This window comes from Tachyglossus aculeatus, chromosome X4 (assembly GCF_015852505.1).
Source record: "Tachyglossus aculeatus isolate mTacAcu1 chromosome X4, mTacAcu1.pri, whole genome shotgun sequence".
Taxonomy (NCBI): domain Eukaryota; kingdom Metazoa; phylum Chordata; class Mammalia; order Monotremata; family Tachyglossidae; genus Tachyglossus; species Tachyglossus aculeatus.
This window is the reverse complement of record NC_052098.1, coordinates 40,331,113-40,346,119: the sequence shown is the minus strand read 5'-3', so window position 1 is coordinate 40,346,119 and position 15,007 is coordinate 40,331,113. Positions and strand designations below refer to the sequence as shown.

The window sequence follows — 15,007 nt, the reverse complement described above, 5'->3', positions numbered from 1 at the left end:
TCAGTAAATATCCCACAAATGCACTAGTCAATCAATCACTCATATTTATTGAGCACTTACTATGTGCAGGGCACTTCACTAAGTGCTTGGGAGAGTACAACACAACAATATAACCGATACATTCTCTGCCCACAACAAGCTTATAATAATAATAATAATTGTATTTGTTAAGCACTTACTATGTGCCAGGCACTGTACTAGGGGCAAGTAATTGTCTTTATGTACGCACCATGGTAAAAGGAGTGTCTGTTGCACATTAGTATTTTCAGCCATACCCATTTGCATGATTAGCATCTCACACTCAGTAGCCTCATCTTCAAATATGAAGGACAGGCCAATATAGCTCTCTCTCTATGTATAGATATTTGCGATTCCCAATCCCAACTGTAGTAGTAGTCCAGTGCTTAGTAGGCTGCTTAGCATGTAGTAAGCACTTAACAAATATCTTATTATTAGTCCACACTAGAAACACTGCTTTTTGCAGAATGACTTATGAAAAAGGTGGAGCCTGTTTTTATTGGGTGTTCAGATGAAGTGGCTGTCTGGCTTCTACTGTCACTTATGTGTGTGCACACGTATATCACAGGGGGAGAGGGGTTGTCATTTGATTAGATTTTCACCTATATATCAGTGAACTGATTATCTGGACTGAGATATTTATGTAAGTTTTCAGCAAAAGCAGTTGAAATTAAAATTGCCCGGATGAGCAGGGATATAGTAAGGAAATCATGTTAATATTATGTGACTGTCAGATATTTGATATTTTCAGTGATCAACATAGTAGGAGTTTTAAAATGAACAAAAACATAAACTAATCCAACTGTCATGAAATGTTGCTTTTTAAATAGATCAACTTGCCTTTTATTTATTTTTGTATTTTCATTAGGATTAAGCATATGGTGCATTAGCTTTTACAAAGTATAAGAAGCATGTTTGCTGTTTCAGTTTTAAAATAACAAATATTAATTTCCAGCTCTATGGCTTCTCCTGTAGGACTAATTAAAGAAAGCATTTATTTTTCTAGGCAAGATGCCCAAATCTGCATGTGTCAACATAAAAATTCCTGCTAAATGCTCCAGAAGTAAGTTTATAATTTGAGATTGTTTAATCTTCAGTAGAATACAAATTTATTGGCATGAGTATGTGTAAGTTCTTTGTTTAAGAACTTAGTTCATAAGCAAAGACATCTGTGTGAAGGTCAGCAAACTCTATACAAAGACTCTTCAAAAAATATGACTTCTAAACAGATTTATATATATATATATATTTGTATGTAAACATATATCAAATCGAGGTTAGATAAAATATTCTTTCAGGTTTTTGGTGTATAAATAATAATAATAATGGCATTTGTTAAGCACTTACTATGTGTGAAGCACTGTTCTAAGCTCTGGGGGGGGGGGGGTACAGGATGATCAGGTTGTCCCACGTGGGGCTCACAGTCTTAATCCCCATTTTACAGATGAGGTAACTGAGGCCCAGAGAAGTTAAGTGACTTGCTCAAAGTCACACAGCTGACAAGTGGCGGAGTCGGGATTCAAACCCATGACCTCTGGCTCCCAAGCCCGTGCTTTTTCCACTGTGCCACACTGCTTCTGATGATGATGATGATGATGATAATAGTAATAATAATAATAATTATTATTAAGTGCTTCCTATGTGCCAAGCACTGTTCTAAGTGCTGGGATAGACACAAGGTTATCAGATAGTCCCACATGGGGCTCATAATCTTCATCCCCATTTTCCAGATGAGGTAACTGAGGCCCAGAGAAGTGAAGTGACTTGCCCAAAGTCACACAAACTGACAAGTGGATGAGGCGGGATTAGAATCCGTGACCTCTGGCCCCCAAGCCCGTGCTCTTTCCACTAAGCCATGCTACGTCTACCCTCAAATTCTGAATATTTTCTTGGAGATATGCTAATTATACTCCTGTGCGAGGTAGTTCCGAACCACAGTCATTTATGAAGCTCTTCCCGAAAAAATGTGGTTCTCAAATTCCCTCGTAATAGATGTGTGGTTTCTTGTAAACTTCAAAGATTTCTACTCCAAACTGAAAATGACTTTCTGTCAATACGTCCAGATCCTGGAGTTCCCGCTAAGCACTGTGTGGTTGGCCCTTTTCAGGCCGAGTACCCAAGAGACTGATTTGAGGTGCCAACCCCTCGCAGCCCAAGCCAGCCAACCTATATAACCGGGTTTGGAACTAGGTCTGCCTGAACCCCTGAGATTTCCAAGACTCACTGGAGAGGCTGCTTTAAGTATCCAGTGGGTTTTGCCATGGCCCACAGAGTGGCCCAGCCCAAGCAGCATTGGGAGGGGCAGCTCTCAGTGAAATAGCCATTCAAAGCTCCTCATTGGGTGAGCAGTGAAGCCAGATTAAAGTGGAACATTTCAGGCCAGCAGTAATCAAGAGGCTGAAGGCAGCTGTCCAAACGTGATGGGTTTCGGCTTGGTACGAGCCCCACCCAGCCTCCAAGCTTTGACGTCACAGACCCTTGGGTCAGTTCCCAGCTCAGGCAGGGCTCTCTGCTTCATGGGGCTGGCATCAAGCTGAACTTGCCCAAAGTTGGCCCGTGCTCTGTCAGCCCCAACCCTTCCTGCTGCTGCCTGTATCCCACAGCCTAGTTTGCTGACTAGGAGAGAGCATATGTGAATGTAATTGGGGAGGGGGTGGGGGATTTTACTCTCTCCATCTGTGGGAAATAAAGGCAAAACAAGGAACATGCAAACGTGTATTTACTGCTCAAGTAAGGGTTCTTGCTGCTGCTTCCGCAGGAGTTTGGACCCACCGCGTGCTGACTTGGCTATTTTAAGCCACCAGTTATTTCAGTCAATCAGTCAATCAGTCACATTTATTGAGTGCTTAATGTGTAAGCTCATCCATCTAGACTATAAGATCATTGTAGGCAGGGAATGTGTCTGTTTATTATTGTATTGTACTCTCCCAAGCGCTTCGTACAGTGCTCTGCACACAATACATGCTCAATAAATACAATTAAATGAATGAATTTGTGCAGAGCACTGTACGAAGCGCTTGGGAGAGTACAACACAATAATATAACAGATACATTCCCTTCCCACAACGAGCTTAATCTAGAAGGGGAGACAGATTAATATATACAAATTATGGATATGTACATAAGTGCTGTGAGGCTGAGGGAGAGTGAGTGGTGAATGAAGGGAGCAAGTTGGTGTGACGCAGCAGGGAGTGGGAAAAGAGGAAATGAGGGCTTAGTTAGGGAAGGGAGAGCGTTCCAGGCCAGAAGCAGGACATGGGTGAGAGGTTGGCGGCGAGGTAGGGTGAGATCAAGGAACTGTGAGTCGGTTGGCATTAGAAGAGTGAGGTGTGCTGGCTGGGTTGTAGTAGAACAGGAGCAAAGTGAGGTAGGAGGGGGCAAGGTGATTGTTTAAAGCAAATATAAGGAGTTTCCATATGATGAGAAGGTGAATGAGCAGCCACTGGAGGTTCTTGAGGAGCAGAGAAGCATGGACTGAACATTTTTGTAGAAAAATGACCCGGGCAGCAGAGTGAAGTATGGACTGGAGTCAGGAGAGAGAGGAGGCAGGGAAGTCAACAAGGAGGCTGAAGCAGTAATCAAGGTGGGATATGATAAGTGCTTCGATTAACATGGAGGCAGTTTGGATGGAGAGGAAAGGACAGGTTTTAGCAATGTTGTGAAGATTGAACCAGTGATAGATTGAATATGTGGGTTGAATGAGAGAGAGGAGTCAAGGATAATGCCAAGGTTCATTCATTCATTCAGTCGTATTTATTGAGCACTTACTGTGTGCAGAGCACTGTACTAAGCGCTTGGGAAGTACAAGTTGATAGAGACGGTCCTACCCAACAGCGGGCTCACAATCTAGAAGAGGGAGACAGATAACCAAAAAAAACATATTAACAAAATAAAATAAATAGAATAAATATGCACAAATAAAATAAATAAATAGAGTAATAAATACGTACAAACATATATACATATATACAGGTGCTGTGGGGAGGGGAAGGAGGTAAGGGGAGGGGATGGGGAGGGGGAGGGAGATGAATTTCTTGTAGGTGGGTGCTGGTCCTTATTGGGTTTGCAAAATGGACAGAGGGGGCCTGTGCACCTTGATTAGGTGTTCTGAGTCCTGGGTCCTGAATTTTGAACAGAAGTAATAACAAAGTGGATTTTGGCATGGAAACACAGGGTGCTTCGATAAAGCTCTGCCGATTTGATGATGATAATGATGATGGTGTTTATTAAAGCGCTTACTATGTGCCAAGTGCTGTTCTAAGAGCTGGGGTAGATACAAAGTAATCAGTCCCACGTAGGGCTCACAGTCTTAATCTTAGAGAAGCAGCATGGCTCAGTGGAAAGAGCACGGGCCATGGGTTCGAATCCCAGCTCCACCAATTGCCAGCTGTGTGACCTTGGGCAAGTCACTCAACTTCAAGGTTATGGGCTTGTGTGACAGGAAGGACAGGTGGTGCCATCTACCGTGAAAGGAAAGTCACGGGAGGACAGCGTTTGGGTGGGAAGATGAGGAGTTCTAGTTTGAGGTGACAGCAGGACATGCAAGTAGAGATGTCTTGAAGGCAGGAGGAAATGCAAGACTGCAGAGAGGGAGAGAGATCAGCGCTGGAGAGGTAGATTTGGGAATCTACCCAGGGGCCATGTCCCTTTAAAGTGTTGACAAATTTGTGAAAATTCAGGATCCAGATGAGCTGGACTTCAAACTTTGCCAGAGAAGCAGCATAGCCTAGTGGAAAGTGGATAGGATTGGGAGTCAGGTGACCAGGGTTCTAATCCCAGCTCTGCTACCTGTATGCTGTGAGTCCTTGGGCAAATCACTTTCAGTTTCCTCTACTGTAAAATGGAAACTCATTGCCTGTTTTCCCTCCTCCGTGGACTGTGAGCCCCATCTGGGATGGGGACTGTGTTCAGTCTGCTTATATTCCATCTTCTCTAGTTCGTAGGGTGATCTTTGGCACCCAATAAGCACTTTAACAAATAACCACAATTTATCATTACTTGCTAGGGAAAACACAGCTAGTGGGATAAGATGTCAGAAGTCAAGCTTGTACAGGGCTCTAGAGTACAGTAATACACATGAAGTCATCACTGATTGAAAGAGGTCACTGTAGGTGGGCGGTGTCTGTTCATTTTCAAATATATGAAAATAGCATTCTTTTAAAAAATGTGATATGGTGAGTAGATGGTGCTTCAAAGTCCTCTCCTATTGAAAAACACCATGGAGCTTTAATAGGATAATGAGTCATTCTATTCGTTAAAAAACATACTCCTTGCTTAGTTCTATGTCAAAATGTATTTACAAATATGTTACTGCCTGAATAATAATAATAATAATAATAATAATAATAATGGCATTTAGTAAGCCCTTTCTATGTGCAAAGCACTGTTCTCAGTGCTGGGGAGGTACAAGGTGATCAGGTTGTCCCATAGAGGGCTCACAGTCTTAATGCCCATTTTACAGATGAGGTAACTGAGGCACAGAGAAGTTAAGTGACTTGCCCAAAGTCATACAGCTGACAATTGGTGGAGCTGGGATTTGAACCCATGACCTCTGACTCCAAAGCCCTAGCTTTTTCCACTGAGCCATGCTGCTTCTCTGAATCTTCCTGAATCTTTGGGATACTATACACCGGCTTTCTCTGGTTGTTTGAGGGTTCCTAAGCCTCACTCCCCTATGGTTAGCGGTACTTGGTGTCAACTTTACAACTCACAGAAGCCCTTTAAATTTAAGGGAGAGACAAACAGAGGAGCAGCCCTCGACACTTTTGGATAATAAATGCTTTAAGGAATAGACTCTGCATCCATTCCATATTATTAAATACTAAACAGGGTGGTTTAATCAGTGTCAGTCATATTTATTGAGCGCTTATTGTGTGCAGAGCATTGTACCAAGTGCTTGGGATAGTACAATATAACAAATTTGGTAGACGGGTTCCCAGCTCACAAGGAGTTTACAGAAGAGGAGAAAGACATCAAAATAAATTTTGGGTACATACATAAGGGCTGTAGGGCTAGGGGTAGAGTGAACAAAGGGTACAAATCCAAGTGCGAAGATGATGCAGAAGGGAGAGGGAGTAGGGGAAAATGAGGGCTTAGTCAGGGAAGACCTCTTGGAGGAGATATGATTTGAATAAGGCTTTGAAGGTGGGAAGAGTGGTTGTCTGTCAGTTATAAAGGGGGAAGGAGTTCCAGGCTAGAGGCAGGAGATGGGTAAGGGCTTGGTGGGCAAGGTAGACCAGGTTGACATATAGCGAATAATTGGGCATTAGAGTAGCAAAATGAGCATGCTAGATTGTAATAGGAAATGGGCAAGGTAAGATAGGAGGGGGTAAGTTGATTGAGTGCTTTAAAGCCGATGGTAAGGAGTTTCTCTCTGACGTCGAGGTAGATGGGCATCCACTGAGGGTTCTTGAAGAGTGGGGCAACATGAAATGGCCTGGGCTGCAGAATGAAGTATGAACTAGAGTTTGTAATTTCCAAGATAGAGAAAACGTTTTCCCTTTGGGATCTCTCATATTAACCCCTTCTACACACACCTTGATCTCCTTAAAGGCCCCACTACATAGCCTCTCATCAAAGAGACCTAGGTGACATTTGCCGCAGACCCATGGTTACTCCTTATCTGACTGAAGTTTCTGTTCAGTCCTAGAAAATATTTTCCTTTCTTTCTTCACAGATAGAGAGGGTTTTACCCTCCTGCAATCCTCTTATCCTTACTAGCCCAAGTCAGGGGGGGCAGGAAATTCTGGAGGGCCATTATTACTGTCTCGATTCTACTCCCTTAATTCACTTTTTGAAAACCACAAGTTTGAATTAAAAAATTGTATCTTGACAATGTTTGAATTACCAGTATGTTTCCCCCCACGCCCCACCCCGTCAGCAAGATTTGTTACGGCATAATGATTGTAGTTGAGGGTTGATTAAAAGCAGCGCTTTCACTCTGGCTTGCTTCAAAAGTAATACTGTTGGAAATTGCCACTGTGAACTTTTGAACTCAGAGAAACTTCTGAATAAACGTGATAAGGGATAAGGTAATCCTGGGCTTGGAATTTGTGCCCCTTTGAAATAAATCACATCTCTTCTCAGCCCATTGTTGGCTCTTGTACTTTCTTATAGGAAAATATCTGCCATTGCTAAAATAATTTAACAGGCATTCCCCTACTCCTCCTGTGGCTCCTGTGAGTTTTAAACTTGACTTTAGAAAGAATCTCTCCTGAAATTACAAATGAATAACAATAAAATAAAAATGAGAGCAAATCAAGCCCATCTACCGGGCAGGTCCCAAATAGCAACCCCCCCCGCTTCTATTTAGAAAAATGATGGGGAAATAAATTAGGAGTCTCAGGAAGATGAGTTGAGTCCCGTTCCAGAGTCTGCACCCTAGGTCCTCTTCTATTGGAATTGCCAAAATAATGTCAAAGCATGTCTGGTTGTTGATGGTTTTCAAAAATAGGATGGTTTAAAAAAATTCCTTTAATAAGCCAAGGGTTATCGGTTTGAGTAATAGTCTATTGCTCATCTTTTTTCAACCTGGGATAAAGATGATACTTTGCATTAATAGAGCCCGTTTTCACAAAGGAACTTAGCACTTAACTGTGTGTTATCTCCTGCTGAACATCCTGATGAAGTATGAGAGGATGGGGAAAAGGCAAGTGGGAAATCAACTGGATTTTATTCACAGGGAGAGGTGAATTTAAGTAAGCCCAGCTTGGAAGATCCAGTGGTGAGTTGGCATGGGTCTCCCTCTCTCTCCCTCGGCCAGACAGAGCACAAGTTTAGGCTCTAAACCTGGCATAGTAAGAAGCAGCATGACTTAGTGGATGGAGCACGGCTCTGGGAGTCAGAAGGTCATGGGTTCTAATCCCAGCTCTGCCATTTGCCTGCTGGGTGACCTTGGGCAAGTCACTTCACTTCTCTGTACCTCAGTTACTTCATCTGTCAAATGAAGATTGAGACTGTGAGCCCCTCATTGGACAGGGACCGTGTCTAACTCGATTTGCTTGTATCCACTCCAGCACCTGGTACAGTGTCTGGCCCATAATAAGCACTTAACAAATACCACTATTATTATTTAGGCTCATGGAATGCCAGCTCTGGATATACGGATGGTGCTAAGTTAGCTGCACAGCTCTCCTTTGAACCTCAAAAAGAAAAGAGCCACCTACCACTAGAGTGTAAGCTTGTTGTGGGCAGGGACTGTGTCTGTTATATTGTACTCTCCCAGTGTTTAGTACAGTGCTCTGCACACAGTAAGTGCTAAGTAAATACGATTGAATGAATGAATGAATACCACTGGAGCTCTTGTAAATCAAGCAGGGTGGTTTTCTCAGGCCCAGGCCCTGAAATCAGAGCATGAACTAAGTATCACCTTATAATCTTCTTACATTCTCTCTCCTCTCCCGGGCTCCTTTAGCCCAAGAGTAAAATTTCTTTTCCTCCTCCCTCTCTGTCTCACTTAATCACACACACACTCACCCACTCACACAACCTAGGGAGTTGGCTTCTTAAAAGTCAACTGATGGAATGGCAGTGATTGAAAGGAGGGGGGCCTAGTCAAGAGCTTGGTCGAAGAGAGACAGAAGGGCTGATGAAAGAGCCAGTCAGGAGGAACGTATGGCTAGCTCTCTTCCAGGACCATCTGCTGTTCCTCTCTGGAGGTCCCCTTGGGTCTCCTTTCTCCCCGGCCCCTGGCAGGACAGACGTTGCTTAGTTAATAACTTCTGATGGCTGCACAGGAGTTTCTGATAATCAACTAACAGCCTTGCTGTCTTCATTTAAGCAGATAGAGAGACTGTAGCCAGAAAGATTTCTCCATTAAAACCATCTGATTCAAGATCATTTCCTAATCTATCACTTCTTGGATTTTTTTTTTTTTGGCATCTGACTGAAATTAGCTGTACTGTTATTTGTTTTGAATCTGAGGAATCACTGGAGGGGAAGCACCATGGAAATATCAAAATCTTTAACTCAGTTTGCCCTCAGTTTACCTGCAAGATGGAAGCTGGGTCTACCCAGGCATATGATTTGCCTTGGCCCCTCTTGCAATGTGCAGTAAGGAGAAAGCAAAAGTGGGCTTTGAATGTGTGCACTTATTTTAAGGATCAAATCCTTTGGACTGGGACTGTTAGCAGGCGTTCCCCAAAAGGTATGACTCTCAATCCCTCAAACGAGGCCTTACCCTCCTGGGTAGGAAGGGGATCAGGAGAGTGAGGAAAGTGGACCCCTAGGGGGCAGATCATCTCAGAGGCGGATCAAATGGGTTCAGCATAGGAACTGAACTGGAAAAGGACCAGGTGCTTGGGACCTTCACCAACCCTTACCAGGTCCTGGGGCTAAAGAGGCCCCAGCAAGATTTGCTAACTCCTCTACTGGGATCCTTTCATTGCCTCCACAAGAGCAATCCAATGGACCAGTGAATTTCTCTCCTAAGAAAGCCCCTTTTGTGCCCATCTGCTCTGGTCTGTTCTTTGCTGAGCCTGGCTCTATGACTCCTCCTATGAATACAGATTTAGAATCAAGTTTCAGGTCTCCCTTTCTGGGAGGCATTTATTTATATTATATACTCAATTTAAAGATGTAAATGCTCTTCCCTCTGCCTGCAGAGCTTATCTAAGAGCTACTGTACAGATCTAATGCTCAAGAGTATGTTTTTCCTCTCTGACCTGTAATTGCATGAAGAAACATCAGTCTCTAATTAACAGGATCCAAGGAACTTTGAGACTTATGTTCAAAAACTTTAATATTAGCTCTGCACATGTGCTTTGGAGGAAATCTAGATTGCTGAAAGCCACACAAAAAGTATTTACATCTGAGCTGTGTTACATTTGATTGCAAGTTCAAGTAAATGCTCAAAAACTTTAGCAATTTTGCAATGTGGAAAGCAGCCTAGGTGGTATAGATCCTCCTCTAGCTTTTTTTCTTTTGTGTCAAGTCCCAAGCCAAAGTAAATTGGCATGGTGGAGAATCCTTGAACCCCATTACTCTCAAGCAACCACAGAGACGTTGGGTTGGGGTTGCCAGTGATTGGCTTTTCAGGGAGGGAGGGGCGCTTTGCCTTTCCCCTCAGAAACCTACATACCTGGCAGTGGAGAACTGGGTTTCTCAAACCCACCCCAGGTATGGCCCAGGAGGGCTACTGTCCACCTAGAGGATGGGCATCTTGGGATTTGAGGATGCCAGTGATTCAGTTCCAGCCCCTCTGCCCTCTTCTTCTTTTGTCTCGAATCTTGTGTCTTGTTTTTCCAATCAGTCGTATTTATTGAGTACTTACTGTATGCAGAGCACTGTACTAAGCACGTCTTGCTTAATAGATGCTCATCCTGTTTCCACGAGTTTGTTGTTCCTCCCAGACAGGGATTATATTCATTGAGTCGTATTTATTGAGCACTTACGTGTGCAGAGCACTGTCTGTCCCTTTCATGAGGCACTAGGGGGACTGTGTCCATGCGCTGCACACAGTGCATGACTGACCATGGTGGTGTTTGGCACTTTTGAACACTTTCCAGCCTCGCCTGTACATAAAACACTCTGATGGCTGAACTAGATTTAACATCTTTACCCTGATTATACCTCAACCTTAACTAACTTAATTCAGTCCCTCACAGGCCTTTTCAGCCACAGATACATGTAGCTATGGGTGACCGTCACTGACAGGAAGGATAGCTGTGTATGTATCTGTGTTGGCTCAGTGAATGGGCAGGTAGATTTTTTTTGGCTAGGAAAGCCAAGTCAAATAAGAAGGAAACACTGACAGTCTCTAGGGCCACTGGTTTGATGGTGACCACGTGTGGGTGAGAGGTTAGAGGTAACAGAGAGAAAGACATCTGCTCTGACCCCACAGTGGTCTCAGGACCCACATCTCCAATCCCATGTTCCCTCTGCCCTCATGGTTAGTTCTGACCCCTCTGACCTTCCCCTTCAACAGTGTGTCCCATCTGACCCCCACTTGGCTGGCAGGGTAGTGTAGAGCTGTGTCATCAGGCCTCTTGTGTTTCATTTATCTGTAGACTGTAAGCTCTATGTGGGCAGGGATCATATCTACTAACTGTACTCTCCCAAGTGCTTAATATAGTGCTCTGCTCAGAGTAAGCACTCAATAAATTCATTCATTCATTCAATCATATTTATTGAGCACTTACTGTGTGCAGAGCACTGTACTAAGCACTTGGGAAGTACAAGTTGGGCTCACAGTCTAGAAGGGGGAGACAGACAACAAAACAAAACAGGTAGACAGGTGTCAAAATCGTCAGAAGAAATAGAATTAAAGCTATATGCACATCATTAACAAAATAAATAGAATAGTAAATATGTACCACTGATTGATCAAACCAGACCTGAGTGTAGGTCTAGACTAGACCAATTCACTTTGGCACCCCTGAAATAACTTGCTTGTCTCCCCTGTCAACCAGTCAATCAGTGGTATTTATTGAGTGCTTACCATGTGCAGAGCACATGGGTGAGTACACTACAACAGAATTAGCAGACATGTACCTTGCCCATAATGAGCTTACAGTCTAGAGGAGGTGAGAGACATTAATATAAATAAATAATTTATAATATATAATTATTATATATAATAATTGTCTCATGGATAGAAGGACTAGTAGTTCGGCTGGGGAGGTGGAAGTTTCACTGGGCTGGAGAGGCTAGCGATGGGCTGAAGCCCTAACCCTAGACTAAAGCCCTAATTTTTTCACCACAGCCACAGTGTTTGGGAGAAACAGTCTTTACTGTGCTTGGACCAATGAGACAAATTGGAAAACTCTGATTCTTGATGGGTCATACTTTTGCATGGGCTGGACTCCCAGTCACCTGTGACTGTGGTGGATTGTTTGATTTTTCTTGTGAATAAAATTTTGTGTGTGTCACCTTCTCTCCCCGTTTCAAGGATGAAAGTCTTCTTTGAGGGCAGGGACCATTTTCTTTTAGAATTTAATTGTGTCTTCCCTGACACATAGCTCAGGGCTCTGCACCCCATAGACATTTCATAGGTCAATAATATTAACTTGTGTGGCTGTCATGAGGGAGAATGAATTCCCTATCTAGAGCCATAGGCAATTGTTTTTCCTTCCCAAATGGGTTGAGAGCTTCAGTACAGCATGTCTTGGAGATTGTATGTTACAATGTTATGAACATATTTGCACAAACTTTTAATTGTGATGATTCCTTTGTACTTTCCCCATGAGATGACAGAGTATACCTCCTCTTGGGAGTGTGGGGAGATGAGGGGAGGGGGGAAAGGAAGGGGGAGTGAGTGCTGTTTTCCAGCAGTACGTCCTCTGAGCCGACAGGATTATGTTACGGATTGTTTTCCTCTAGTCAGGATGATAGGAGAAGCCATCTTTCCAACCTGCTGCGTTAAAGATTACCTTTTTCAGGCTGATTATTTTCTATTCTAGTTGCTCGAAGCCCGGAGGCTTACTCTGAAAAGAAAAAAAAATACATCTGGGTGATTGAATTCACCATAAACCATGGAGCCATCTGCAGACACAGTAGAGATCATCACTTGTATCTTTCTGATCTTGGTGAGCTTAATCGGGAACACACTTTTGATCTATTCTACTAGGAGATGCAGCAGCAGCAGGGGGTTGCAAACTTCATTTGTGCTTATTTTCAGTCTGGGCTTTGACCACCTCATTAAGAACTTGGTGGTGAACGTCATGAAGGTTGCTTATTCTTCAGGTGGTAGGTTGGATTCAGCTGGCTGCAAGGTTCTCAGATTCACAGAGGTTCTGACTACTACTCTTTCCATCTGGTTCATGTTGTATTTAGCCTTGCTTTACTGCCATAAATTGGACCGAATCACCCACCCTCTCAATGAGACGGGAAACTTGAACCACCGAAAGAATCACTTGAGGGTGACTTTTCTCCTCTGGACTGCTGGCATTATAGTTTGCATTCCTATTTTGGCTTACTCAAAACAGTCTGAGAGTCTGTCAGTGGGAAATGACACCCTTGTCCAGTTCACCAGTGTGCTCTATGAGAATTGCAAGATTGACATTGAAAATGTACAGTTAGACTACTACTATGAGAAAATATTCTTAATTTGTATTGACCTTCTTCCTTTGGTCATCTCAGTCTTCATCTGTTTCCACATTTCCTTTCTGCTTTTGGAGCAAAAGAAGGTCACCTATGGAGACATTTGGATTGGAGAGGATCCTTCAGAGGTTGCGATCCTCAGAGGAGCTAAACTCGGTATATCTCTGGTGTTTCTGATCACGACACTTTGGATTTCTCACTTCATCTTAGTCTGCTTCTTAAAAAACCTGGAAATCTTCTACTTTGTCCCGGCTGTCCTAACAGTCCTTTCTTCAGGGTTCTCTGCCATCAGTCCTTATCTTCTTATGTTGATACACTACAAAGTGAAACTGGAGTTTTTCTCCTGTTCCAAAAAGGGAAAAGCCATACCCCAATCTAGTAATATTATTGTTTCTCCGTATTCCTAGTGGCTGAATTATTTTAATTAGTGACGTGGGCTTTAAACCACTGAAAAAATGTCTCTTCTTCAAAGAGCACTTGAGGAAAGCCATCAAAGAAGAAACAGCACAGAATGCCAAGAGCTTTCAGACAAGGTAGCATAAACTGAGGGAAAGCTCTAATCATGAAGAGAGACTTGTTTGTTCTTTGTTCAATCTTTACTCAAAATGGCTTATTGCCGAAAGCTTTAAATGATCCAACATGGTTCAAAAACTTTCCAGCTCAAGGAGGTTTCAGTGGTAGAAATAATAGGGTATTCTAACTGGGAATGCCTAGCAGTTATAACTTGTTTTCCAGTGCAAAGGAGAGTAGCACTGGTAGCATATTGTTTTCTTTACCGTTTTAAAACGCTTATCTTGAAGTGACTTCCGTGTGTATCAGAATTGTAATTCAGTCTTCTTTCGTTTGGCACTTATAATGCTTCCTCATTTGAACCCAAAATAGCATTTGTCCATTGTATTTGCCATAAGTGCCTTTAGTGAACTAATAATACATGTAAAAAATTGTTCAAAGAAAATAAAGGTTACGTTAATATTCTCTGTCCTGGTTTGTGGTTTATGCAAACTTTTTCTTCACTCGGTATCTGGTAGCCTCAGACATTTTAACTCCTCTATCTCTTGCTCTTACAACAGAGTAAAGATAGAAGTTTTTCTTTATGAATGAGGAAATATGTATTTTCAAAAGCAACCATCCTTTCAAATTAGGACCCTTCAGAAATTGTATCTGCCTTTCACTTTAGTCAAAGTTCTCCTTATTTAGATATCTAGACAGGAATAAAGGGATAAAGCAAGATTTAAAATTAGGGAAAAATGTCAGCATATTGTCAGGCCAACACTACCCAAGATGATCCAGAATGACTGTATAGGTTGTCTTAAATTCAATAGATAAACCTCTCTCACCAGTCTACTCACTGTATCTTGATCTCGTCTATCTCACCACCAACCCCTTGCCTATGAAGTAGCATGGCCTAGTGGAAAGAGCACGGGCTTGGGAGTCAGAAGACATGTGCTCTAATTCCAGCTCTGCCATTTGCTTTCTGTAGGACTTTGGACAAGTTGCGTAACTTATCTGTGCCTCAGCTTCCTCATATGTAAAATGGGGATTAAATCATTCATTCAGTCATATTTATTGAGTACTTCCTGTGTGCAGAGCACTGTACCAAGTACTTGGGAGAGAACAATATAACAATAAACAGACCCATTCCCTGGCCACAACGAGCTTACAGTCCAGAAGGGAATCCTATTCCCTCCTACTTAAACTGTGAACCCCCTGTGGAAAAGGGATGGTGTCCAACCTAATTATGTTGTATTTTTCCCAACACTTAGTACAGTGCTTGGCACATAGTAAGAACTTAACAAATATTATTATTGTTATTATTATTATATCCTCTCTCTGGCCTGGAACTCCCTCCTCCTTTTTATCCAACAGACTGCCACTCTTCCCACCTTCAAAGCCTTATTAAAATCACTCTTCTCCAAGAGGCCTTCTCTGACTAGCTCCTCATTTCCCCAGT

The 15,007-nt window shown here is 42.7% G+C and overlaps 2 protein-coding genes across 4 annotated transcripts in view; both read left to right on the top strand.

Moving 5' to 3' along the window:
• Positions 1 to 15,007, top strand: part of LOC119948011 (synuclein alpha interacting protein) — a 259,871-nt gene that overhangs the window by 138,236 nt on the left and 106,628 nt on the right. The gene's annotated exons all lie outside the window — the stretch shown is intronic.
• On the top strand, positions 12,489 to 13,463 carry LOC119948012. Its single transcript, XM_038769800.1, has one exon. It carries the CDS (start codon positions 12,489 to 12,491, stop codon positions 13,461 to 13,463), a length of 975 nt encoding a protein of 324 aa, XP_038625728.1.